The 24,283-nt window shown below is 47.2% G+C and overlaps 1 protein-coding gene across 9 annotated transcripts in view; it reads right to left on the reverse strand.

Annotated features, from left to right (window-relative positions):
* MICAL2 (microtubule associated monooxygenase, calponin and LIM domain containing 2) overlaps positions 1-24,283 on the reverse strand; it is a 221,487-nt gene that overhangs the window by 37,399 nt on the left and 159,805 nt on the right. For 6 of the 9 annotated variants that reach the window (XM_079787226.1, XM_079787228.1, XM_079787223.1 and 3 more), the window contains 3 exons: positions 15,089-15,163; positions 10,141-10,283; positions 7,773-9,036 (listed from right to left, as the gene is read on the reverse strand). In XM_079787226.1, the coding sequence (XP_079643352.1) occupies positions 7,773-9,036; positions 10,141-10,283; positions 15,089-15,163 (1,482 nt within the window). The remainder of the gene's footprint in view (positions 1-7,772; positions 9,037-10,140; positions 10,284-15,088; positions 15,164-24,283) is intronic. The other 3 variants (XM_079787224.1, XM_079787229.1, XM_079787227.1) reach the window with 1 other exon arrangement.

The raw sequence follows: 24,283 nt of genomic DNA on the forward strand, positions 1-24,283 counted from the left end.
AAGGCTGACAAAAGAATTTACTGTTCTAGCCAACACCTTCGGACAGGCCCCTGGCTACCCACCCTTTCTGAGCATTTACCAAAAAGGGCTTATACCAGAAAATCCTTCCTCTGTCCCTTTGAGATAATATATGCCTCCTACCACTCAGGAGTGTCTTGTCTCAAGAACCTGAAAGCCATTCCTTTAAAATGCAATCATCAGGGAGCATAGGGCCTCTGTCTCCCAGTCTCTGTGGGAGGACAGGATCCCAGCTTCAGTAATAAGCAGCTAACAGACACAGCCGGCACTATCAGCGTTTATACTGACCCACCCTCAGTAACTTTTTTCACTTCCCTGACTCTGCCGAGTCCCTGCTTGGCCCCTCTCCCTACTCCCTCATTCTCCCTATAAAACACCATGCCTTCTCTGTAAAAATCAAAGCTGAGCCCAGCCGGTGTGGCTCAGTGGCTGAGCATCAACCCATGAACCATGAGATCACCAGTTCATTTCCCGGTCAGGGCACATGCCCGGGGCTGCAGCTTGATCCCTGGTAGGGGGCATGCAGGAGGCAGCCGATCCATGTTTCTCTCTCATTGATGCTTCACTCTCTCTCCCTCTCCCTTTCTCTCTTTGAAATCAATAAAAACATATATTTAAAAAATAATAACGAAATAAAATCCTACTTAAAAAAAATCAAAGCTGAGTTCAGTTCATGCTAGACTCTCTTCCCCATTGCAATAGTATATTACTAATTAAAATCTCTACTACTTTAACTGGTATCTGGCTTTGTTTATCTTGGACAATAGCCCATATATATGAGTGCTCAAAGCTGTTATTACTTGAAATAAAAAGAAGCAAAATGAGCCTAATTAAGTATCCACCAACAGAATGCACAAATAAATTGTGGCATACTCATACAAGAAAATAAAGACGTAGCAATGGAAAATAATGAACCACTGCTGTATATAACTATATGGATAAATCACACACACACACACACACACACACACACACACACACACACAGCCGATGCATACACATAATGTTTAATGAAAGAAGTCATGCACAAAAGAATGGATAGTTTTCTAGTGTTGCAGAAGCAATGTACACACTATTAGCAGCTTACAACAGCACCCATTTATTATCGCACAGTTGTGCAGGTCACAAGTGCAGGCACAGCTCAACGGGGTCATCTGTTCAACGTCTCCCAGCGCTGCAGTCAGGTGTCTGCTGGGCTGGCTTCTCCTCTGCAGCTCAGGGTTCTCTTCCAGCTCCTTCCGGCTGTCGTAGAATTCAGCTCCTCCTGGTGCAGCACGCAGGCCCTGCTTTCTTGCTGGCTGTCAGCTGGAGGTCGGGCTGAGCTCCTGGAGGCCTCCCGTTCACAGCATGACAGTTTACTTCTGTGAAGCCAGCAGGATCATGTCTTTCTCACACTTCGAACATCCGACTTCAGGAATGGTTCAGTCCTTGTTAACAGCGCGCCAGATTAGGTTAGGCCTACCCACGATAATCTCCCTTTTGACTAACTCAAATTCAATTGGTTTGGAACTCCTATTACATTTGCAAAATCCCATAACCTAATCATGGGAGTGAAATCTATCAGAGTTACATTCCCACCATACTCAAGAGGACAAGGTTATACTGGGCAAGTCTACCAGGGTGGGAAGAATTTTGCCTACCCCAACACTGATTGATTCGATTTTTACCAAGTCAAAAAACTACAGAAGTGATCTGTGATCAGAGAAGTCAGATGGTAAGTGCTTTTGTTTGGTGGCATCTGTATTTGGGAAGAAGCATGAGTAAGGCTTCTGAGTGCTGGCAATATTCTGTAGCTTGATCTCTGAGGTGATTACACAAATGTACACTTTGTAAAAATTCATCATTTGTGTACGTAATATTTGTGTACTTTATTGTATGCATGTTATACTGCAGTAAAAATGTTTATGCAAAAATAAAAAAGGGAGGTTCTCAGTGTGCCTTCTTTTAATTATACACAAGAATAACAATTAGCATTAAAATTGTTTGTATAAAATAGGCACTGGTAAGTACTTGAAATCAGTTTATATCCTTAAGTCATTTAAATACTCTGAGTTTATGTATAACTAGAGGCCCGGTGCACGAAATTCGTGCATTCAGTGGGGTCTCTCAGCCCGGCCTGCACCCTCTTGCAGTCCGGGAGCCCTTGGGGGATGTCCCCTGGGGAGCGGGCCTAAGCCATCAGTTGTACATCCTTAGCGCTGCTGTGGAGGTGGGAGAGGCTCCCACAACTGCTGCTGCACTCACCAGCCATGAGCCCAGCTTCTGGCTGAGCAGACCACCAGGGGGCAGCTCCTGTGTCCAGCATCTGCCTCCTGGTGGTCAGTGCACGTCATAGCAACCGGTCGTTCCGCTGTTTGGTAGATTTGCATATTAGCCTTTTATTATATAGGATATTAATAGAAAGTTGTATTGTAAAAGTACAAAAAATTAAATTTCAGCTGGCTCTTAGTCAAGTGATCATAATTCAAGGTACTTCAATTTGAATGACTTTTGATAGATTCTCGCTTTCTATTTGAGTACTATTTTTCTCTCCATTGCATGGAAGTATACAAGTTAAATGTGGAGAGAGCCATGTCTGTGTGTCTGTGTGTTGGTCAGGGGTGGAGAAATAGAAGGAAACTAATGAGTTTAATCTAATAGGGTAGATAAAATCTTAATATTACTATGATACTGACCTAAAATAATCTGAGAGAAACGCAAAGATTTTTTATGAGATGGGCCCAGGCACCATTTCCAGAGCTGATCAGCCTTAAGTTAATTTCATTCTCTATATTCCCATTCTGTTCCAAGCCAAAAAAGTGACACGATTTCCTGGTGAATATAAACAAATGTGGCTGTCCATTACTAAATCAGGAAAACACACTTATCCCAACTTATTATAATCAGCATATACAGAAATTATATAGGTATGAACTAAAGGCTAATCTTACCTATGAATTTGATAAAATATTAGGAAACAGAACAAAAATATATTAAAATAATAAAACATCATGACCAAGTGGTATTTATTTCAGCAATTTAATGTATTATATAATTTATAGTAATCTGACTAAAAAGAACAAATGTACACAATCATCTCAAAAGGTACTAAAATAATATTTGCTAAAATTCAACATCCATTTGAGATGAAAACTAGCGTTGACCCTGTTAGGGACATCCACCACCTCCCTATGCTGTGGAAATTTGGCACATAACTTAAGTAGGTCCTCCAAATATTTGAATTACCATTCACCAGTTGACTCTTGAACAACATGGGTTTGAACTGCTTGGATCAATTAACAAAAAATCTGCATATAAGTGAACCTATGCAGTTCAAACATTATTCAAGGGTCAACTGTACTTTTAATAAAATATAATTAGTTGGTTATTTCCTTGAAATGATTAAATATATCTGGGTCAATCCAGGAGCCAGCATAATGCTTAAATGGAAAAACATTATTTTCACTAATGAGATGCCTTCTCATTAAAGTTAGAAATGTAATAAGGAAACCATTATCACTATTTAAAAAAAATATGTTTTTATTCATTTCAGAGAAAGGGAGAGGGAGAGGGAGAGAGAGATAGAAACATCAATGATGAGAGATAATCATCAATCGGCTGCCTCCTGCATGCCCCCTACTGGGGATTGAGCCCACAACCCGGGCATGTGACCTGACTGGGAATTGAACTGTGACCTCCTGGTTCATGGGACAATGCTCAACCACTGAGCCACACTGGCTGGGCCATTATCACAATTTTTATTTAATATTGTTTCTGGAGATTCTGGGAACCAAAGAAACTAAGGAAACAAAATAAATTAGAAGTACAGAACTTCTAAAACAAGCAATAAAATTATTATTATTTGCACATACTATGATTGTATATTTTGGGGAGGACCCAGAACTCACTGTAAGATTTCTACAAGCAAAGATAATTCAATAAAATGGATGGGTACAAAACAACTATACAGAAATCAATAACTTTCATATACATAACCAAGAGTAGCAAGATAAAATGGAAATATCTTATTTACAATAGCAAAAAAACCTAAACATCTAATATCTAAATATCCTATATAATAAAGAGCTAATATGCTAATTAGACCAAACAGCAGAAAGACCATCTGGACGACCTTCTGGAGAACCTTCTGGATAAAGCTGGGGCTGCGAGGGCCAGCCGGGGCTGTGAGGGCTGGCTGGAACTGCGAGGTCTGGGCCCCTTGCACGAATTCCGTGCATCAGGCCTCTAGTCTAATAATAAACTTAACAATAAATATCCAAAAGCTATTTGACATAAAGTTTAGAATGTCCTTGAGAATCACAGTAAAATATATGAACAAATAAAAAAAAGTCAATTCATAGCATAAGGTTGTAAATTCTTTTAAGTTAGTTTGTAAACTTAACTCAATCCATAAAAGCACTTGTAGGATTTTTTTTGTGGGAAACATAGATAAACTGATGCTAAATTCATATAGAATATAGAAGCAAGAAGAGCCAGACAATGTTTAAAACAGATCACTAGTGGAATACTCTTTCTACCTGATAGTATAATACACAGATTTAAATATATATATAATTAAAACAGTGTGGTACCGACACATAACAGACAACTCAATAAAATATAATAAATAGTGTGGAAATCAGTCCAAGTACAGGAATTTGATATAGATAAAGATGTCATCTCACAGAAGAGAGGAAAAAGATGAATTATTCACTAAATTATTTTAAGATAACCAGGAAGACATCTAAAAAAATAAGGTTGGATCCATATCTCATATTTCATACTAGGAAGAAAATATAAATATTTAAATGTAAAAACAAAAGACTAAAAGAAACTGTAAGAAAATTCCTCTGTAAACTTGGATGAAGCTTTTTCTGAACTATTATATAAAGCCCAGAAGCCAGAAAGTGAGAAATTGCTTACCACTACTATATAAAAATAAAAATTTTATATGACAAAACCACCATAAACAAAGTTAAACACTACCAAGAAACTGGGAAAAGTATTTGTAATTCAAAAGGCTAAATTTTCTATCTACTAGAGTCCCCACATATTCTTAAGAAAAATACCAACAACCCAACAGAAAACTAGATAAAGAACAGATACAATAGTTCACAGAAAAGGAAATATAAATGATTATGAAAAGATGCTCAATCAGATTGGTAAAGATTAAAAAAAAAAAAAAAAGGTGGAGGATTGGGTAACAACCCATTTAGTGCCAGTATAGAAACAGCACTCTCATACTTTGGTGCTGGGAGGGTGAACTGACACCCCTTTGATGGAGGACAACTTGGCAATATCTATCAAAATTTTCAATTCACATGTCCTTGTTCCAACATTTCCATTTCTAGGAATTTATCCTGCAGATAAACTCATGCATGTGCCAAATGACCTAAGTTCTTAATTATTGTGCACTGTTTGCAATAGCAAAAGTCTTGAAATGACTTAAACTTTCCATCATGGGGGACTGGCTCCATAAATTATGGTGTATGTGCACAATGGAATACCATGTAGCTATAAAACAAAAGCTCTTTATGTACTAACTAGAGGCCTGGTGCATGAAATTCATGCACGGGGGAGGGGGGAAGGGACTTCTCTCAGCCCAGCCTGCAACCTCTCCAATCTGGGACCCCTTGGGGGATGTCTGACTGCCGGTTTAGGCCTGATCCCCGGCAGTCGGACATCCCTCTCACAATCTGGAACCGCTGCTCCTAACTGCTCACCTGCCTGCCTGCATGATTGCCCCTAACTGCTCCCCTCTGCCGGCCTAGTCGCCCCATGCAGCCTGCTGTTCAGTTGTTTGGTCATCCCTCACTAACCCCCCTGCCGGCCTGGTTGCCCCATGCAGCCTGCTGTTCAGTCGTTTGGTCGTCCCTCACTAACCCCCCTGCCGGCCTTGTCGCCACACACAACCTGTTGTTCGGTCGTCCATCCGATTGTTTTGGTCATGACGGCCCCTGGCTTTTTATATATTAGGATATGGAATAACCTCCAAAATAAAACCAAAAGTACAAAAAAAGTGTGTACAATGTCCTAGCATGCTACTATTTGTGGGGGGGGGGGGGGGGGAGGGGCGGGGAAGAATATAATATGTACATTTGCTTGTGTGTTCATAAATTCTGTCTGAAAGGAAGCCCAAGAGCCTGATAATAACATCTGTCACCAGGGGTAGGACCTGATGGCTCCAGGACAGGGAAGGGAGATAGGACATTCTGTGACTGCTATTTTGAACCATGTGAATTTTGTATATTATCTACACAAAAATGCACAGCACATTAAAGTTTATGATGGGATAAAAGGGAGCAGTTATATTTCAGCCTATCCATGCTTACATCTGAGCTTGGTTGAAAATAAACTCTCTTGTTAATCTACAGGGTGTATCAAAATATGTATACACTTTAATAGCTGCTAGCTCAATTTTGAAAATGAAATGCCTTTATAATTATTCAAAGTGCATTTTTTGGGGACACACTTTTTGACTAAGGCACCACACCAGCGAAATAATTTTTTGCTTGAAAACCTAAGTTCCCAAATAAGAGTTAAATAAGAAAATAAAACATCAAAAAAATAAAGAAAAATAAAGTTGCTCAACAACAGGAATAGTAGAATCAGTTTGTTTAAAGCAATCAAACAAATATCAACAACAAAAACAGAAACCATGTGACTGTTTAAACTACCTCTAAAGATATATACCAAAACTTTGGTGAGGAGGAGGGGATGAGAGAATATGTTACTGTTTTTGTTTTTAAGATATTTCTATACTGTTGAATTATTCAGATTATTTAATGTATTAATTAATTTTATAATTTGAAAAATTATAAACAGATTTAAATCTAAAAAGCCTAAGGTTCAATTGGTAACCAAATATACATAAACATGTTTAAACTAGTAATAAGAAGAAATACAAGTTTAAAAGGCACCATTAAGAAAAAATTTTTTTTCAGTTATATTTTACATTCAATAGTATTTTGAGGCACCATTTTTGGACCAGCGAAATAGCAATATTTAAAATATATAATACTCGATGCAGAGTGTGGTGAAAAGGCACTTTCATACATTAGTGGTGGAATATAAATTGGTACCTTTCCCATGTTTTAATTGAAATTTACAACCCACAGTTGTAAGAAATAACATAGAGAGATTCCATGCATCCTTTACCCATAGGTTCTCTTTTAAAGAGCAATTTGTCAGTGTAAGTGGAGAATCTTAAAAGTATTCACATTTTCATCCAAAAATCCCATGTCTTGGAACCTATCCTAAAAAAATAATTCAAAGGAAAGAAAAAGCTATATGCATAAAAATGTCCACCCAAGACCATATATAAAATATAAATACATTTATATATATAATTTATATATACATACATGTCTATAAGTTAAACCATAAAGAATCAGTTCATTAAATAACATAGCCACTAGATAGAATATTTTATAGCCATTAAATCACATTTATGTAGACGATGAGGCAATTGGCTTAATACCTATAACATAATGTCGATTTAAAAAGGCACAAAATTTTATGTCCAACTTAGTAAAAAATATTCATATATGGACAATAAGGGGAAAGTGGTGAATTTATGGTTAACTCTTTCAAAATTTTCTATAACATAATTTCAAATTGAATTGTTTCATATTTTTTCAAATTCCAGTTTCCTACTTTTGTCAGACTTTAATTTGAGGAGCAAAACGAGGTAAAAGATGCCGTTTATGAACGCAATAATGATAACTAACTGCCCGGCATGAGCTGTGGGCTTGTGCTGGGAAAGGGCCACTTACTTGCATCTCGCTCTGGAGAAGGAGGTGGGGCCCTCTGCCCCAGCCGCGCACTGTCCACGGGCTGCACCTTCCCCTTGGGGATGCTGAAGATGTCACGGAAGTCCTTTCTTTGCCTGGATTCTTGGAGAGGACTCTCAGAGGATTTGTCTTTGAGTCTCAGAGAGGAAAAGATTTTTCTCTTTGGACTCCTAGAAGCATCTGGAAAGGTCTCTTGCAAACTCACTTTCTCCAGGAGCTTGGGGACATCTTCCATCTTGCTGCAGGGTGGGGATGCCAATGCAGGAAACTTCTTGGAGGGCCGGTTGGGCAAACTGTGGGTGCGGAGGGCCGGGTCGGGAAGGCCAGGGGTGGAGGGCTGGGCAGCCCTGACGGGCGGGGTGGCCAGGGAGAAGAAGGCCGAGGCCCTGCTGGCCATGTCTCTCCCAGGGGACTGCTGGTCCCAGTCTTTGTTGCAGCTGGGTTTCCGAAGGCTGAAGGAGCGCGTGCACGCTTGCGGCTGGCTGGTGGGCAGAGCCGTGGATTCTGGCTTGGCCCAGGCCTTCCTCCCGCCTTCCGAGTTGGAGAGGACCAGGAGGGACCTTCGGAGGGCATTGGCAATGAGTCTCAGCGGGGACCTGGGTGGAGCCACGCTTCGCTCCCCTGGAGTCCTTCCAGTTGGGGTCCCCCTCTTCTCCGGAGCCTCTGCCTGAGCGGGCAGGGTCTCTCCCACCGCCCGAGGGAGCACCAAGGGGCGGACTGGCTTCAGCACACGGCCTCCTCTACCGTTCTCGGCACTGTTCTGGGAAAGCTGAGGCCCCGCTTCCAGGCGCGAGCTCTGGGGGTGGAAGTCATTCCAATCCAGCAACTTGCTCTTCTGCTCCGGGGTGAGGGCCAACTTCTTCAAGCCCAGCTTCTTCCCCTCTGCCAGCTCGGACCCACCCTCCTCTCCCGTCCGGGACTGGGAGTCCGGACGCCCTTCTCCCGAGCCCTCGGCAGCCCTAGGAGACAGCTCTGGCCCTGGCGAGCACCTGCCCTGCCCTCCAATGGGGTGTGGGCCTCTGTGGGTGCCGCTGGCGTCCTGACAGCCCTCGGAAGCCATCGCTGCAGGGCCGGGGGGCCTGGGGCTGGCGAGGCCCTCTCCCCCGGGCCTCACCAGGCAGAACGCTGTCCGCTCCAGCACCTGGCCGTGCGGCAGGTAGAGAGGGATGTCGCTGGGTGCTCCTTGGGCTCTGGCTCGCCTCAGAAAGATCGGGGTGGAAGGACTGAATTGACCTCTTGAGACCTGCTGGGCAAACCATAGCCGTGATTTCAAAATTGCCAGCATGTATTTAGATGGGGGAGGCACACCTCAGTCTAGGGCCCCCGCCCTCCCTGTCTCCAGTCGAAGAGAATTCTGCCTGGAAAGACTGACTTCCGAGGGCAGCTCTTCGTTCAGATGGCTACCCGGGGCCTGCTGGCGTCTGCCTGGAGCCCTGTGTCGGCACGGGCCGAAGGCTTTTCTGGGTCTTGGGTCAGGTGGGTAGGAAGCCAAAGGTGAGGCGTGGGCATGGACCAGCTCCTGGGCCCGTGATGGTAGGGCGGTCAGGCACAGAGGGGCAGGGTGCCCCTTGCTCAGTCATGTCCCTACTAACGGGCACCTCCACCCACAGGTGTGTTCCCCCAACTACCCAAACCAAGGCTTCTTCCTCAGCGTGGCGCCTCCTGAAGGAAGGGGAGAGCTACCCTTCTGGAGTGGCTGTGGGGCAGGATGGCCGTGAGGACCTTCCAGTGCCTTTCCTAAGCCTGACGTCTGCCCACGTGGCTGGGAAAGGGGCCCTTGGCAAAGGGAGACCACGGGGCCCCGAGGAGGGCAGGGCACGGAGAGCAGCTCCGCGAGCTCACGCGTCTGGCGGTCCCGTGCTCTCTCGTCCCGGGGCCTGGAGCGGGTCTGGCAGGTCAAGGGGCCTGACAGATGGCCTCCTGGCGAAGGAACGAGTCCAAACCTGTGTTTTCGGTGACGTCATTTCCGAGTCCAGGGAAATGCTGCCTCCAAGGTTCTCAGCTCCTCCCCCAGGCACCCTAGGGGCTGCGCCTGCCCCCGCAGCTGCCGGCTCCTCAGCACCCGGGGGGGGGGGGGGGGGGGGGTGGCTACCATCTCTGCGCCCCACAGCCCAGCCCGGGGCGCCGCACCCCGTAAGGCTTGCTGAGTGAGCAGGCCCGGGGCTGTGCCGGGGGTGGGGGTGGGGGTGGGGCGGGGTGGCTGAGAAGCAGCAGGTGAGCTTCTCTGGAAGGGACTGGGGAGGGGGCCCTGGCTCTGCGCGTGGGGTGCCCTGGAGGCGCTAAGCGTGGAAGTGGGAGGAGTAGAGGCAGCTCGGGCTCCTGCCTGGGCGGGGCGCTGAGGGGTGCTTACCTGAGGTGGGGGGGAACCCCCCAGAGCACTGCCTGCAGAGGACGCGGGGGAGGATGAGGCAGAAGACAAGGAGGAAGGAGAAACGGAGGGGGACGCTTCCTTCGGAGGCGACACAATTCTTGCGTGGCTCACCGGCACGGAACCTAGCAAGGAAAGAAGGCGCCCTCCATTACAGGGCCACGGCCTCGCTTCCTCATGGACAGAGGAGGCTGTACGACGCCCCGACTCTGTAAATGCAGACGGAGGAGGACGGCAGGGATGGGTCTGGGCCCGATGCCCCGGACTGGGGCTTGGAGGGACGGGGGTAGAAGTGGCAGCGCCGCGGGGGAAGGGGTCCCAGGGAGGGGAGCCCAAGAACCGCGTGCTTCCCACCCACGTGAGAAGCCTCCCGCGTGATGAGACAGGAAGCCCGGGTGTTTCTTAGAAAGGGACTCCGCCCCTAGGGTTCCCCTGAAGCCACGTGGCTGGAGGCTGGGGCTCAGCCAACAAACGGCCCCAGGCCTCTGCCCCTCGCTGCGGCCCATCAGCCGGGCACAGACAGGCAGGGCCACCTCTCCCTGCGCCAGCGGCTCTGGGAGGACGTGGTTAGCCCGAGCTTTTAAGAGACACAAGGGAGGGAGGTTATCGTGAGCATCGGCTCATTTGAAGCACATGGAGTGAGGCTCGTGCCAGGCTCCTGTCGGTCAGGGACGGGTCCTGGCAGGGGACGCGCTCCGAGCAACATGAGGCAGGAGGGCGGCCGAGGCCCAGCCTGACTGAACTGCGGGAGCTGAAGTCCATGAGGACGGTGACGGCAGAATCCCCACAGCTGTAGCCTGTGAGGTCAATGCCCTTCTCCCTCGCCATCTCTCGTGAGTGCACACATGCTCACACGTGCACACACACACACACGCACGCACACTCACACTCACCCCCCCACACACACACACTCACACCCACACCCACATACATACACACACACTCACACACACTCACACACGCACACTCACACCCTCACACACACACACACACACTCACACCCACACCCACACCCACACACTCTCACCCCCCCACACACGCACACTCATACCCTCACACACACACTCACACACGCACACTCACACACATATGCACACTCACACCCTCACACACACACTCACACACGCACACTCACACCCTCACACACACACTCACACTTACACCCACACACTCACACCCACACTCACACCCACACACAACACACACACAGTCACACTCACACACGCACACACACACTCACACACACGCGCACACACTCACACACACACTCACACCCTCACACTCACACACACACACCCACACACACCCTAGGAACCTGAAATCTAAAACTGCAAGCATTTTGTTTCCACATTGAGCCATCTCAGTAATCTGCCCTCAAAGGGGCTCTGTTTCTGGCTTCCCCACTCAGCCTCTGACCTGTGGGCCCCGCCAGCTCTTCCTCGAACCCTCCCAGGACCACTGTCTCCTCTACCCACTCCTGTCGGCTCCTGCTGACCCTCCGGGTGTCCAGACTTGGATTTCAGCTCGCTTCCTAACTCAGCACAATCCCCCCGCCTCGCTTTCCCCAAAGTGGGGAAGAGGCTCCTCCTCTGGGACCCGCCCAGACTAGGCCGAACCCGAGCCCTGAGCGAAGAAGCAGTCCTTTGAGACCCATTTTCACAGCGGACCGCACAGAGGGCTCAGCATTCCCTCCTGCTCTCCTCACACGCAACTAACTGCAAGCCTGTCAGAGCCGCATCCCAGGCCCGGGCGCCGAGAAGGTGGCCAGCACACACGCACGGTCAGCCAGTTCCCAAAGGGAAGCCTCCAGAAGCATCAGGGGGAAGGTAACTCAGGGGAACAGCGCTGAGGCGGCGAGAAGGAGCTGCTGGGAGAAAGACCGCCGGCTGCCAGGAGCTGCGCGGGGGAGGCCGCTGGCCTCTTACCCTGCCCCCCATCTCGGCCCATGGACCTCCATCCCAGCCCACAGTGAGATGGTTCGAGCCTAAAAAGGCAAAAGTTGTGAGTCAGTTGTTGCCTTGTTTCCTGGGCTCAGCTTGCCAAATTCCTGCCAAATTCCTTCTCCTCCTCTTCCTCGCCCCCTCATTCTCCTCTCTCTGCTACCTCCTGAGTCAAACTCCCAAGCTTGTCTCAAAGTCCCCTCAGCTCAACACACTGCCTTTTTGTTCCCCTGGGGAGCTCTCCCGGAACCTTCTGACACAGAGCCAGGGACAACTTGGCTTGGTTGTCAAGAAAGCTTGGGGTTCACGAGGTCGTGACCTGGGAGCTGCTCCCTCTTTTTTTCCCCTTTTTCTAAACCCCACCCTTATCCCAGCTAGTGGGGTCTCTCGCTGCACACGTTCCTCATGCACTGTCTGCAGGAGAACGTGGGGAGGGCTGGACGAGGTGGGGTTAACAAAGCACCCGCCATTCCAGCTGCTGCTCAGGGGGCGGGGGTTGCTGGGCGGGAGAGGAAGGCGAGGCCAGAGCAGAGCTGAAGGTGACAGGGAATACACTGCCCCTGGTGGCTGATGTCTTTGGGCTCCCTCAGAAAATGGTAAAGGGGAGCCTGGAACCCCACCTCCCTTACATCCACACCAGCTGCCTGTCACTGAGCAAGTTTCTTAACCCCCAGTTTCCTCAAGAAATCTACTGCTGTGTCAGGGGAGGCTGCAGGAATGAGATAAAAAGAGATGCCTAGTGCAGGATGCAAAAATCACACAGAACTAGGAATTCCATCCCTCTCCCCATGCACATGGGTGGTGTCCAATAAAAACATTGCCGAACCGCTAACCCATCCCAGAGCGGGCTGCACACCCTCACGGACCCCGTAACTCCTCTTCATCAACTCAGACCCTTCTCTGGTGGCCCTTTCTTTTCATTAACACCTGGCATGGCCCAGGCAGGGCTGCCCTGCCCTGTGCAGGGGCCTCAGCTCCCTTGCAAAGGGGGTTGATGAGCCTGGACTACAGCCCCACATCCCACTTGGACCGGTGCCTCTCCTCTGGGCCCTCTGGCATTGATGGCCTTTCCGCTTGATCCCAGTGGTCATCCTGGTGAACAAGGCCAGCTTGGGGGTGGGGTGCTGAGGGCAATCACACAGAACCAGCCTTTCCGGGGCAGTGAGTGGACAGAGGAGGTGGTGCCCCATATTCTGCTTCCTACTATAGAACCAGCCTTGCCCATTGGTGTTTCCTCCTGGGCAAAATGAAAATGACCAAAGAGATAGCTCTAGTGGCTTTTGGCTCTGGGGATTTTTAAAAAGACTGGGACCGCAGGGTGCAGCTTCCCAGAATTTTGAACTCAGGCCTTGGCTCAAATCCTCCCAAAGTCTTGGAGCGCCCTCTAGGCGTGGCAGCCTGAACAGGCCTAAACCCATGTGCTTCATTTGTTCCTGCCCTTGGTCCAGCCTGCTTGTTCCCTGGTTTGGTCATTCATTTGTTCACTCTTCATTCATAAGTTCGTTAATTTGTTCATTTGTTCATCCATCCATCCATCCATCCATCCATCCATCCATCCATCCAAGGAAGACTTGGTGCCTCCTTTGGGCCAGGCTCATGCTAGGCACTAGGCCCACAGAAATGATTTGAACTCCAGGCCTGCTCTCAAATCAGCGTTACCTAGACCTGCTATTCCTGGGATTACAAAAGACAGGGCTGAGGTCTCCAGGCTGTGCCTCCTTCAGCAGCCTGGTCCTGCTGGGAGGGCCCCCCACCAGACTCCCAGCTCTCAGGCCAGATTGGGAACGTCTCGAGGGCAAGGATAACCCCCTTCACTGGTGGTACTCAGTACAGTTGACAGGAAGCACCCAAAAGGGCCCACCCATGGACGCAGAAGTCCCATGACAGAGAGGGGTTGTGGTGGGGGAGTAAATGCGGTGACTGTGGAAAAGGCCTGGCCCCGGTCTTCCGTAAACGTTAACTGGCTCCTTCCCCTCACGCTCACTGCCTGGGGCTGTGGGGTGACTCAAGAGTTATTTTGGGTCGTCCCAGGTGAAGTGCCCTGCCCAGGTGTGCAGCCCTGACCCAGCTCCAGCGGCACCCATGTCCCAGCCTGACCCGAGGGAGAAGCTGCAGGGCTGGGGGCTGCCGGGAGAATGACTCACTGGCCAGGAGTCGGCCCTGACTCAGAAGGAAGGAGTCAACTAAATGAGCACTATGTTCCAACTACAACAACGTTTCTTTTTTAGAAACCCTTGTCTAACCCAAGGCTTTCCAGGGTCCGTCTCTCCTAGAGCAAGGCCCAGAGAGGGTGTGTTGGGGCAGGAAGAGGCGGGAAGCAGCGATGAACTTGGAATCAGAAGAGTTCCTGCCCCTCTCTCAGGCTGGGAGAGGGAATCGCAGTTCTGTAATAGCTGCAGCCCTGGGATGCTGTGCAATTGTGTGGTCACTGCGCCCCCTAGTGGGAGCCTGCTGCCTTGGCATCCACCACAGGCCCTGGTCCTCACCCACCTAGCTCTTCCCTGGGACGCAAGGACCACGGCCTGCTCAGGAAAAGGACAGGGCATGTGTGTATGCCTGGCTTCCCTCATTGCGTTGCCCCTGACTGCATGAACTTAAGCTGATGCCCCCAGCCCAACTCCAGGGCGCTGAGTCAAAACATACGGTGACCCTGGGCCTCTGTGTCCTCATCGCTGTTTCAAAAAGTTTGGAGCTGATGCCCTAAGGCCCCTTCCAAGTGTAACTGAGTCCTCAGGCTCTGTGACTCTGGAGTGGGGAGCCGAGGGGGAAGGGGGTCCCAAATCCCTCAGGAAATGCTTCCTCGAGTCAGCAGCGGAAATAGGGTCAACCTTCGATTTCTTTCCTTGCCCCTCACATCCAGGAGGCCAGGTCAGAGGTCGTGTAAGGAATGAGGACAGCTGCCCCTGAGAATTAGTCACAGAGGATTCTCGCCCCCCTCACCCCCTACCCCACCCCCACCCCCACCCAGCCCCAGAGAGCCCATGACTCACTTGACGGGCACTTGCTTCTCCAGCTCTGGTATTTGCTGAGAGTTGGGGACTGGAGGCTGTTGGCCCGCTGCAGAGCTGTAGTGGAAAAAAGCAAGGCAGGGAAGGTGGGAAGGGAGGAAGAGTCTGTTAAACATGTAAACAAAAAAAGGGGGGGTGTTTCTCCTATGGTCCATTTACCAAAAGTGAGTTGGCTAATGATCATCATTGACTGCACCCTCCTGACCCAGCACACACCTCCAGGTTCTCATTCACTCATTCATCAAATATTTATTTTTTTTCCAATTTTTTATTAAGGTATTATATGTGTACATATCTTACCATTGCCCCCCCCCACCCCACTCCCATATATGCCCTCACCCCCCAGAGTTTTGCATCCATTGGTTATGTTTATATGCATGCATACAAGTCCTTTGATTGATCTCTTATCTCCCCCACCTCTCCCTAACCTTCCCCCTGTAATTTGACAGTCTGTTTGATGCTTTACTGTCTCTGTATCTATCTTTTTGTTCAAGTTTATAATGTTCTTTATTATGCATAAATGAGTGAGATCATGTGGTATTTTTCTTTCATTGACTGACTTATTTCACTTAACATAATGTTCTCCAATTCCATCCAGGTTGCTGCAAATGATGAGAATTCCTTCTTTTTTATGGCAGCATAGTATTCCATTGTGTAGATGTACCACAGTTTTCTGATCCAGTCATCTGCTGACGGGCACCTAGGCTGTTTCCAAATCTTAGCTATGGTGAATTGTGCTGCTATGAACATAGGGGTGCATATATCCTTTCTGATTGGCGTTTCTAGTTTCTTCGGATATATTCCCAGGAGTGGGATTACTGGGTCAAATGGGAGTTCCATTTTCAGTTTTTTGAGGAAACTCCATACTGTTCTCCACAGTGGCTGCACCAGTCTGCATTCCCACCAGCAGTGCACGAGGGTTCCTTTTTCTCCGCATCCTCGCCAACACTTGTCGTTTGTTGATTTGTTGATGATAGCCATTCTGACAGGTGTGAGATGGTACCGCATTGTTGTTTTGATTTGCATCTCTCGGATAATTAGTGACGTTGAGCATGTTTTCATGTGTCTCTTGGCCTTCCTTCTGTCTTCTTTTGAAAAGATTCTATTTAGGTCTGTTGCCCATTTTTTTATTGGATCATTTATCTTCCTTTTATTAAGTTGTATAAGCTGCCTGTAGATGTTGGAGATTAAACCTTTATCAGTGATGCCATTTGCAAATATGTTCTCCCATGCAGTGGGTCTTCTTGTTGTTTTGTTGATGGTTTCTTTTGCTGTGAAAAAGCTTTTTATTTTTATGTAGTCCCATTTGTTAATTTTCTCTTTAGCTTCCATTGCCCTAGGTGCAGTGTCAGTGAAGAATTTCTTTTGGCATATGTCTGAGATTTTGCTGCCTGTGGATTGCTCTAGTATTTTTATGGTTTCCCGTCTTATGTTTAAGTCCTGTATCCATTTTGAGTTTATTTTTGTGTATGGCGTAAGTTGGTGATCAAGCTTCATTTTTTTGCATGTATCTGTCCAATTTTCCCAACACCATTCATTGAAGAGACTGTCTTTATTCCATTGTATGTTCATGCCTCCTTTGTCAAATATTAATTGAGCATAGTGGTTTGGGTCAATATCTGGATTCTCTATTCTGTTCCATTGATCTATATGTCTGTTCTTGTGCCAGTACCAGGCTGTTTTGAGAACAGTGGCTTTGTAATACAGCTTGAAATCTGGTATTGAGATCCCTCCTACTTTATTCTTCTTTCTCAGGATTGCTGTGGCTATTCGGGGTCTTTTTTTATTCCAGATGAATTTTTGGAGAGTTCTTTCAAGGTCTGTGAAATATGCCGTTGGTATTTTAATGGGGAGTGCATTGAATCTATAGATTGCTTTGGGTAGTATGGACATTTTAATGATGTTGATTCTACCAATCCATGAACATGGTATGTTCTTCCATCTGTTTACATCTTCCTCTATCTCTTTTTTCAGTGTCCTGTAGTTTTCCGTGTATAGGTCTTTTACCTCCTTAGTTAAGTTTATTCCTAGGTATCTTAATTTTTTTGGTGCGATGGTAAATGGGATTGCCTTTTTAGTCTCTCTGTCTGTAAGTTCACTATTGGTGTATAGAAAGGCCATAGATTTCTTGGCATTAATTTTGTATCCTGCTACATTGCCGAATTCATTTATTAAGTCTATTAGTTTTTTGACGGAGTCTTTCGGGTTTTTTATGTACAATATCATGTCGTCTGCAAATAAAGACAGCTTTACTTGTTCTTTTCCAATTTGGATGCCTTTTATTTCTTCTTCTTGTCTAATTGCAATGGCTAATACTTCCAGTACTATGTCAAACAGGAGTGGTGAGAGTGGGCATCCCTGTCTCGTTCCTGTTCTTAGGGGAAATGTTTTTAGTTTTTGTCCATTGAGTATGATGTTTGCTGTGGGTTTATCATATATAGCTTTTATTATGTTGAGGTATGAGCCTTCTATTCCCACCTTGTTGAGAGTTTTTATCAAGAAAGGGTGTTGGATTTTGTCAAATGCTTTTTCTGCATCAATTGATATGACTATGTGATTTTTATCTTTCAATTTATTTATGTGATGTATCACGTTTATTGATTTGCGGATATTGTACCATCCTTGCATTCCTGGGATAAATCCTACTTGGTCATGGTGTATGATCTTTCTGATGTACTGCTGGAGCCGATTTGCTAGAATTTTGTTGAGGATTTTGGCATCTATGTTCATGAGGGATATTGGTCTGTAATTCTCTTTCATTGTGTTGCCTTTATCTGGTTTTGGTATTAGGGTGATGCTGGCTTCATAGAAGGAGCTTGGAAGTGTTCCTTCCACTTGAATTTTTTGGAATAGTCTGAGGAGGATAGGTTTTAGTTCTTCCTTGAGTGTTTGGTAAAACTCTCCTGTGAAGCCATCAGGCCCCGGGCTTTTGTTTGCCGGAAGCTTTTTGATGACTGCTTCAATTTCGTCCATAGTTATTGGCCTATTGAGCTGTTTAGATTCTTCTTGATTGATTTTTGGAAGGTTATATTTTTCTAGGAATATGTCCATCTCCTCCAGGTTGTCCAGTTTGTTGGAATAGAGTTGTTCGTAGTATTTTGTAACAATCCTTTGTATCTCAGCGGGGTCTGTTGTTATTTCACCTCTTTCATTTCTGATTTTGTTTATTTGGGTCCTCTCTCTTTGCTTCTTGGTGAGCCTGGCTAGAGGTCCATCAATCTTGTTTATCCTTTCAAAGAACCAGCTCTTGGTTTTGTTGATCTTATGTATTGTTTCTTTGGTCTCTATGTCATTTATCTCCGCTCTGATCTTTGTTATTTCCTTCCTTCTGGTTACACTGGGCTTTTCTTGCTGCTCTTTTTCTAGCTCTTTGAGTTGTAGGGTTAAGTAATTTATTACCATTGTTTCTTGTTTTTTGCAATAGGCTTGTAGAGCTATGAACTTCCCTCTCAGGACTGCTTTCGCTGTGTCCCATAGATTTTGGATTGTTGTGTTTTCATTGTCATTTGTTGCCATGATGTTTTTTATTTCTTCCTTGATCTCTCTGGTGACCCAGTCCTTGTTTAATAGCATGCTGTTTAGTCTCCATGTGTTTGATTTCTTTGGATTGTATTTATTGTAGTTGATTTCCAGTTTTATGCTACTGTGATCTGAGAAGATGCTTGATATAATTTCTATCTTCTTGAATTTGAAGAGACTTTGCCTGTGACCCAGCATATGGTCTATCTTTGAAAATGACCCATGTGCACTTGAGAAGAATGTATATTCTGTGGCTTTGGGGTGAAATGTTCTGAAGATGTCAATTAATTCCATCTGGTCTAGTGAGTCATTTAGGATTGCTGTTTCTTTGCTGATTTTTTGTTTAGAGGATTTGTCCAGTGGTGATAGTGGGGTATTAAAGTCTCCTACTATGATTGTATTGCTATTAATCTCTCCCTTGATATCCTCCAGGAGTTTTTTTATGTATTTGGGTGCTCCTATATTGGGAGCGTATATGTTTACCAGAATTATTTCTTCTTGTTGGATTTCTCCCTTTAGTATTATGAAGTGGCCTTCCTTATCTCTTGTTATGGCATTTACTTTGAGGTCTATTTTGTCAGATATAAGTATTGCTACCCAGCTTTTTTTTCATTTCCATTTGCCTGAAAGATATTTTTCCATCCCTTCACTTTCAATCTGTGTGAGTCTCTTGTTCTGAGGTGGGTCTCTTGTAGGCAGCATATATATGGGTCGTGTTTTTTTATCCATTCAGCTACTTGATGTCTTTTGATTGGAGCACTTAGTCCGTTTACATTTAAAGTTATTACTGAAAGGTATTTCTTTGTAGTCATATCTATTTTTGTGTCTGTATTCCTTCTTACCTGTTTATTTCTTCTTTTTACAGTATTCCCTTTAGCAATTCTTGCATTGCTGGTTTGGTGGTGATAAACTCCCTGAGGCTTTTTTTGTCTGCAAAGCTCCTGATTTCCCCTTCAATTTTGATTGATAGTCTTGCTGGATATAGTATTCTTGGATTCAGTCCTTTGCTTTGCAACACTTTGTATACCTCCTTCCATTCACTTCTAGCTTGTTGTGTTTCTGTTGAGTAATCATTTGACAATCTAATGGGTGTTCCTTTGTAGGTAACTCTCTGTCTCTCTCTTGCCGCCTTTAGGATTCTCTCTTTATCATTTATATTTGCCATTGAAATTATGACATGTCTTGGTGTGGGTCTTTTGGGATTGATCCTGCTTGGGACTCTCTGTACTTGTGTAACTTTTATCTTTCCCATATCCAGGAAGTTTTCTGTCATTATTTCTTCAAATAGATTTTCTAATCCCTGCTGCTCTTCTTGTCCTTCTGGCAGCCCTATTATACGCATGTTACTTCGTTTCATGTTGTCCCGAAGCTCCCTTAGGCTTTCCTCCTGCTTTTTAATTTTTTTCTCCAATTGCTGTTCAGATTGAGCTTGTTTCTGTACCTGATCTTCTAACTCACTAATTCAGTCCTCTGCTTCTTGTAGTCTACTGTTGAAACTTTCTATGGAGTTTTTGATTGTAGCTATATCACTTTTCATTTCTTCCTGATTCTTGCATAAGTTGTTGATTTTCTCATCCATCCGATGTATAAATTCCACGACCATTACTCTGAACTCCTTTTCGGTCATGTTGCAAGCTTCAGTTTCACTAATTTCCTTTCTTGGCGACTCCACATTTTCTTTCCTCTGTGAGTTATTTCGTTTCCCCATTCTGGCTATTACCAGAAAGCTCAAGCTTCCGTTTGTGTGGACCTGGGCCGTGTGCTGTGGGGACTTGGCTCCACCCGAGTTTCACTGAAGTACTCTGACACTAGGACGTGTGGCTGCCTTTGGTTGGCGGGAACCAGACTTGCCCAGGGTCAGTGTCCCCAGTGTTCCGTGTGGTCTCGTGTGCACACTTAGAATCAGGGGCCCTGTCTGCACCACACTGTTGGTATGTGCCAAAAATGAGATCCTTAGCATGTGCCAGGAGTCAAGAGTTTCCCTGTGTCTGCACCAAGACTCGAGTGTCAAAGTCTCTGTTGCCTTGTGCGGTTTCTCGTTGAGAATCAGGGTCCCTGTGTGTGCATGCACCAACAATTGGGGTCGCTGGCTCTTAGTGTGAATGCGCTGTGAGTCAGGGATCCCAGGCAGCTGTGTCCGGCGTGCCAAATTCCCTGAAGTGGAGCTGCGTCCTGTGTATGCTCTCTCTACTGAGCCAAACCGGCTAGAGCGCACATTCTTAAAATCCTGAAGGTGAACTGGCTCCATGAACTCTCCCAGAGTCCCGGAAGGGGGGCGGAGTCCGTCCTGCGTGCCAAATTCCCCAAAGGGAAGCCCCTCTGTGCATGCTCTAAGAATCCCCGAAGGGGGAGCTGTGACCCGCAAGCCAAATTTCCCCAAATTCCCTGAAGGGGAGCCCTCTGTGCGCACTGACAGATTTCCCCGACGGGGAGCTGCTTCTGTCCCGCACGCGCCAAATTCCCTACGGGGGAGCGCGTCCCTGCGCAAAGCTAGGCAGCTTGGGGGAGGGGCGGGTCTATCAGTTACTATGGTGCTATCCGCGCGCCTGCGGGGAGGGGGATAGGCTCTTTAACTCATGGAAATCTGCGGGGAAGTCTGGATTCTTGTTGTTTGTTGGTCTGAAGCTGTGATAGCAGTTCTCTGTCCCCAGTGGCTGCAGGGTCCTGGTTTGTGTCAGAAGCCAGGATCCGAGTCTCAGGCAGCTCTGTTTCCCAAGATGGCGTGGTCTCCGCGTCCGCACCAGCCGCCGAGAAGTGTCCGCTTTGTGCGCGGGGCTCCACCGTCTAGGACTGCCCGGTTAGGGAGCCCCTTGGAAGACCTGCAGAATCTAACTGACCCTAGCTCATACACACACACACCGCACACGTCTACACTCTCCTCTATGGGTTCCTCACTCACACTCTCTCTCTCCTACCTTCCTGCCGGTCGCCATCTTTCAAGCCTCTCCATCAAATATTTATGGAGACTCTGCTATGGGACAGGTTCTGCCACCTTTTAGAAAACGCCTCAAATTATGAGCCATCATTCTAAATGGCCCATCATTAACAAGCATACATATGTGTACATGTTTATATGCCTACATGTATGCACATATACATACATGCCCGTATACAATACACGCGCGCGTTTTTTAGCAGAGCAGCTCCTCAGAGCTGAAGTCTCACAGCAATGCAGCCCGAAAGCTGCAGGAGCTCTGTCCGCTCCCCCATCCCCTCAGAGCCCTGCAAACCCTCTGGGAACCAGTTCTAACTGAACCTCTGGCAATCCATTGCCATGAACATCCTCTTGGCCTTGGTTCCAATGGAAACACTTCGGGAGGCTGTGGACTGTGCCCTGAGGACCCTCCGCCCAGCTGGGCCTTGAGGATTAGCTGAGCACAATGACCATCACCTGCAGAAGAGAAATCCCACACAGGGCGGCCCGCAGATGTGGCCTCGGGCTCCAGGTACCTAGGGTGGTTCCATCCCAGCCTTGAGAAAGAATGGGGTGACGCCTGCCTGAATGCACACACAGGTGGGACCAGGAGGCAGGGAAGAAAGGCCGTGAGAGTGATGGGGCTTGTGAGGAGTGTGGGGAAGGCGTGAATGCAGGCCTCTCTGAGCCCAAGGCCCGGCCTCTCTGTGTAGAAAGTCCTGGATTCCACTCACACTTCCTGCCAGTGCTGAGCTGGGTGTCCACTCACACCAGCCAGGCTGCACAGCACAGGCGTCAACCACTGCCTGGGCTTCCTTCCCTCAGAACAGCCCCTCCGATCCCGGGCACCCTCCCGCCCTACTCCCCTTGGAGACACTGTGAGCCTGCTCCTCCGAATGGCGGGCCCCCATCCCACAGGCCTGTTTTCATACCACACCCGTGGGTTTGAGGGGGGCCTGTGTGGACAGGCGCGGGGTGCAGTCTCCCCATCTCCCCATCATAGGATGAACAGTCTGCCTGCAGCCTTGGCCCACTTCCTCTCACCACGTGCAGGTCAGTGTTTCCCAGGCTGGGAGTTTCCCACAAGGAGCGAGCAGGCCTCTGGCACAGCCGCGTCCTGCTGACCAACGTCAACCTCTCAGTCAGCTCACGGAGAAGCCACTCAAGAAACAGAGGAGCCTGACCATGTGGCTCAGTGGCTCCATGTGTCGGGCTCGGCCCTCCCGTGTGGGAGCATCTGGGGCGCTGACAGAAAATGCAGACACGGGGCCCCACTCTAGACCCACTGAATCTCAACCTCTGGAGGTGGGAGGGCAGAAACGTGCCTTTGAAACCAGATTTGTGAGAACTACTACACCAGGTGTTTTAGGGCAGTGGTCGGCAAACTCATTAGACAACAGAGCCAAATATCAACAGTACAACGATTGAAATTTCTTTTGAGAGCCAAAATTTTTAAACTTAAACTTCTTCTAACACCACTTCTTCAAAATAGACTCGCCCAGGCCGTGGTATTTTGTGGAAGAGCCACACTCAAGGGGCCAAAGAGCCACATGTGGCTCGTGAGCCGCAGTTTGCCGACCACGGTTTTAGGGGAATGGCACTGAGCCTTTTCTATCGCCTTGATAGCGTGGGGCTTAAGTTCCATTGCAAACAATTCTCTGGCGTGTGCTCCAGGCCAGAACCCCAAGGCGGCAGTAGGTTCCTTGGGGAGCTGAGAGCGTCCCGATTTGTGGTAAAGTGTATACAACATAAAACAACCCTGTTTGTCATTTTTTGCCCTTCATATTTTAATGCTTTTCCACTTTTAAATACTGATCTTAATTTTGTGACTGTAACATGGAAGATCCAACATTATCTTTTTTTAAAAAATCATCAGGATCATAAAGTTATTATAGAATAGCTACACTCCATACCCTGCCAAGGTACTTTAAAGCGATTATGTTTTGCGTTTGTAGATGAACAATGACAATAATCCGAATACACTGTCATTTTTGTCATTTTTAAGTGTAGAGTTCAGTGGCGTTAAGGACATGCATATTGTTGTGCAACCATCTCCCCACTCATCTCCAGAACTTGTTCCTCATCCCAAACTGCAGCCTTTTACCCTTAAACACCAATTCCCCACCCACCCTCTTCCCCGGCCCCTGGCAGGCACCATTCTGCTTTATGTCTATGAATTTGACTGGTCTTGGCACCTCCTTGAAGTGTAACTCATACAATACTTGTCTTTCTGTGTCTGGCTTATTTCACTTAGTGTAATGACTTCAATATTCCTTCATGTTGTCGCACGGTATTCAGGCTGAATGACATTTCATGGCGTGGCGATAGCACACTTTGTTTCTCCATTCACCTGCGGATGGGCAGTGGGGCCGGTACTTCCTTTCGGCGACTGTGAATAATGCTGCTATGAGCAGTGTGGCGTACACCCCCGATTCTTTTTAAAGCTTCGCCTGGTCTTGTCCAGCGTTTCCTTGGCTCGCCTCTGAACCACATATCCAGGTGAGATTGGGATTCATAAAGCTCCCTCAACACCCACAACACGATGTCAACGCTACAATATCTGGAAAAGCGATGGACTCACCACAACCAGCAACACAAATCACATGCCAATGTGGTTTGCCTAGCAACGATCAAAACCAGGATGGATGAAGACGATATCGACAGAGGATTGCTTGAAAGTCATGCAGTCTAGCCACTTCTCTGTCTAGTCTATTCTTTATTCTGGCATTAAACTGGACTGTCAG

The sequence above is a fragment of the Cnephaeus nilssonii genome, assembly GCF_951640355.1.
Source record: "Cnephaeus nilssonii genome assembly, chromosome: 13".
NCBI lineage: Eukaryota > Metazoa > Chordata > Mammalia > Chiroptera > Vespertilionidae > Cnephaeus > Cnephaeus nilssonii.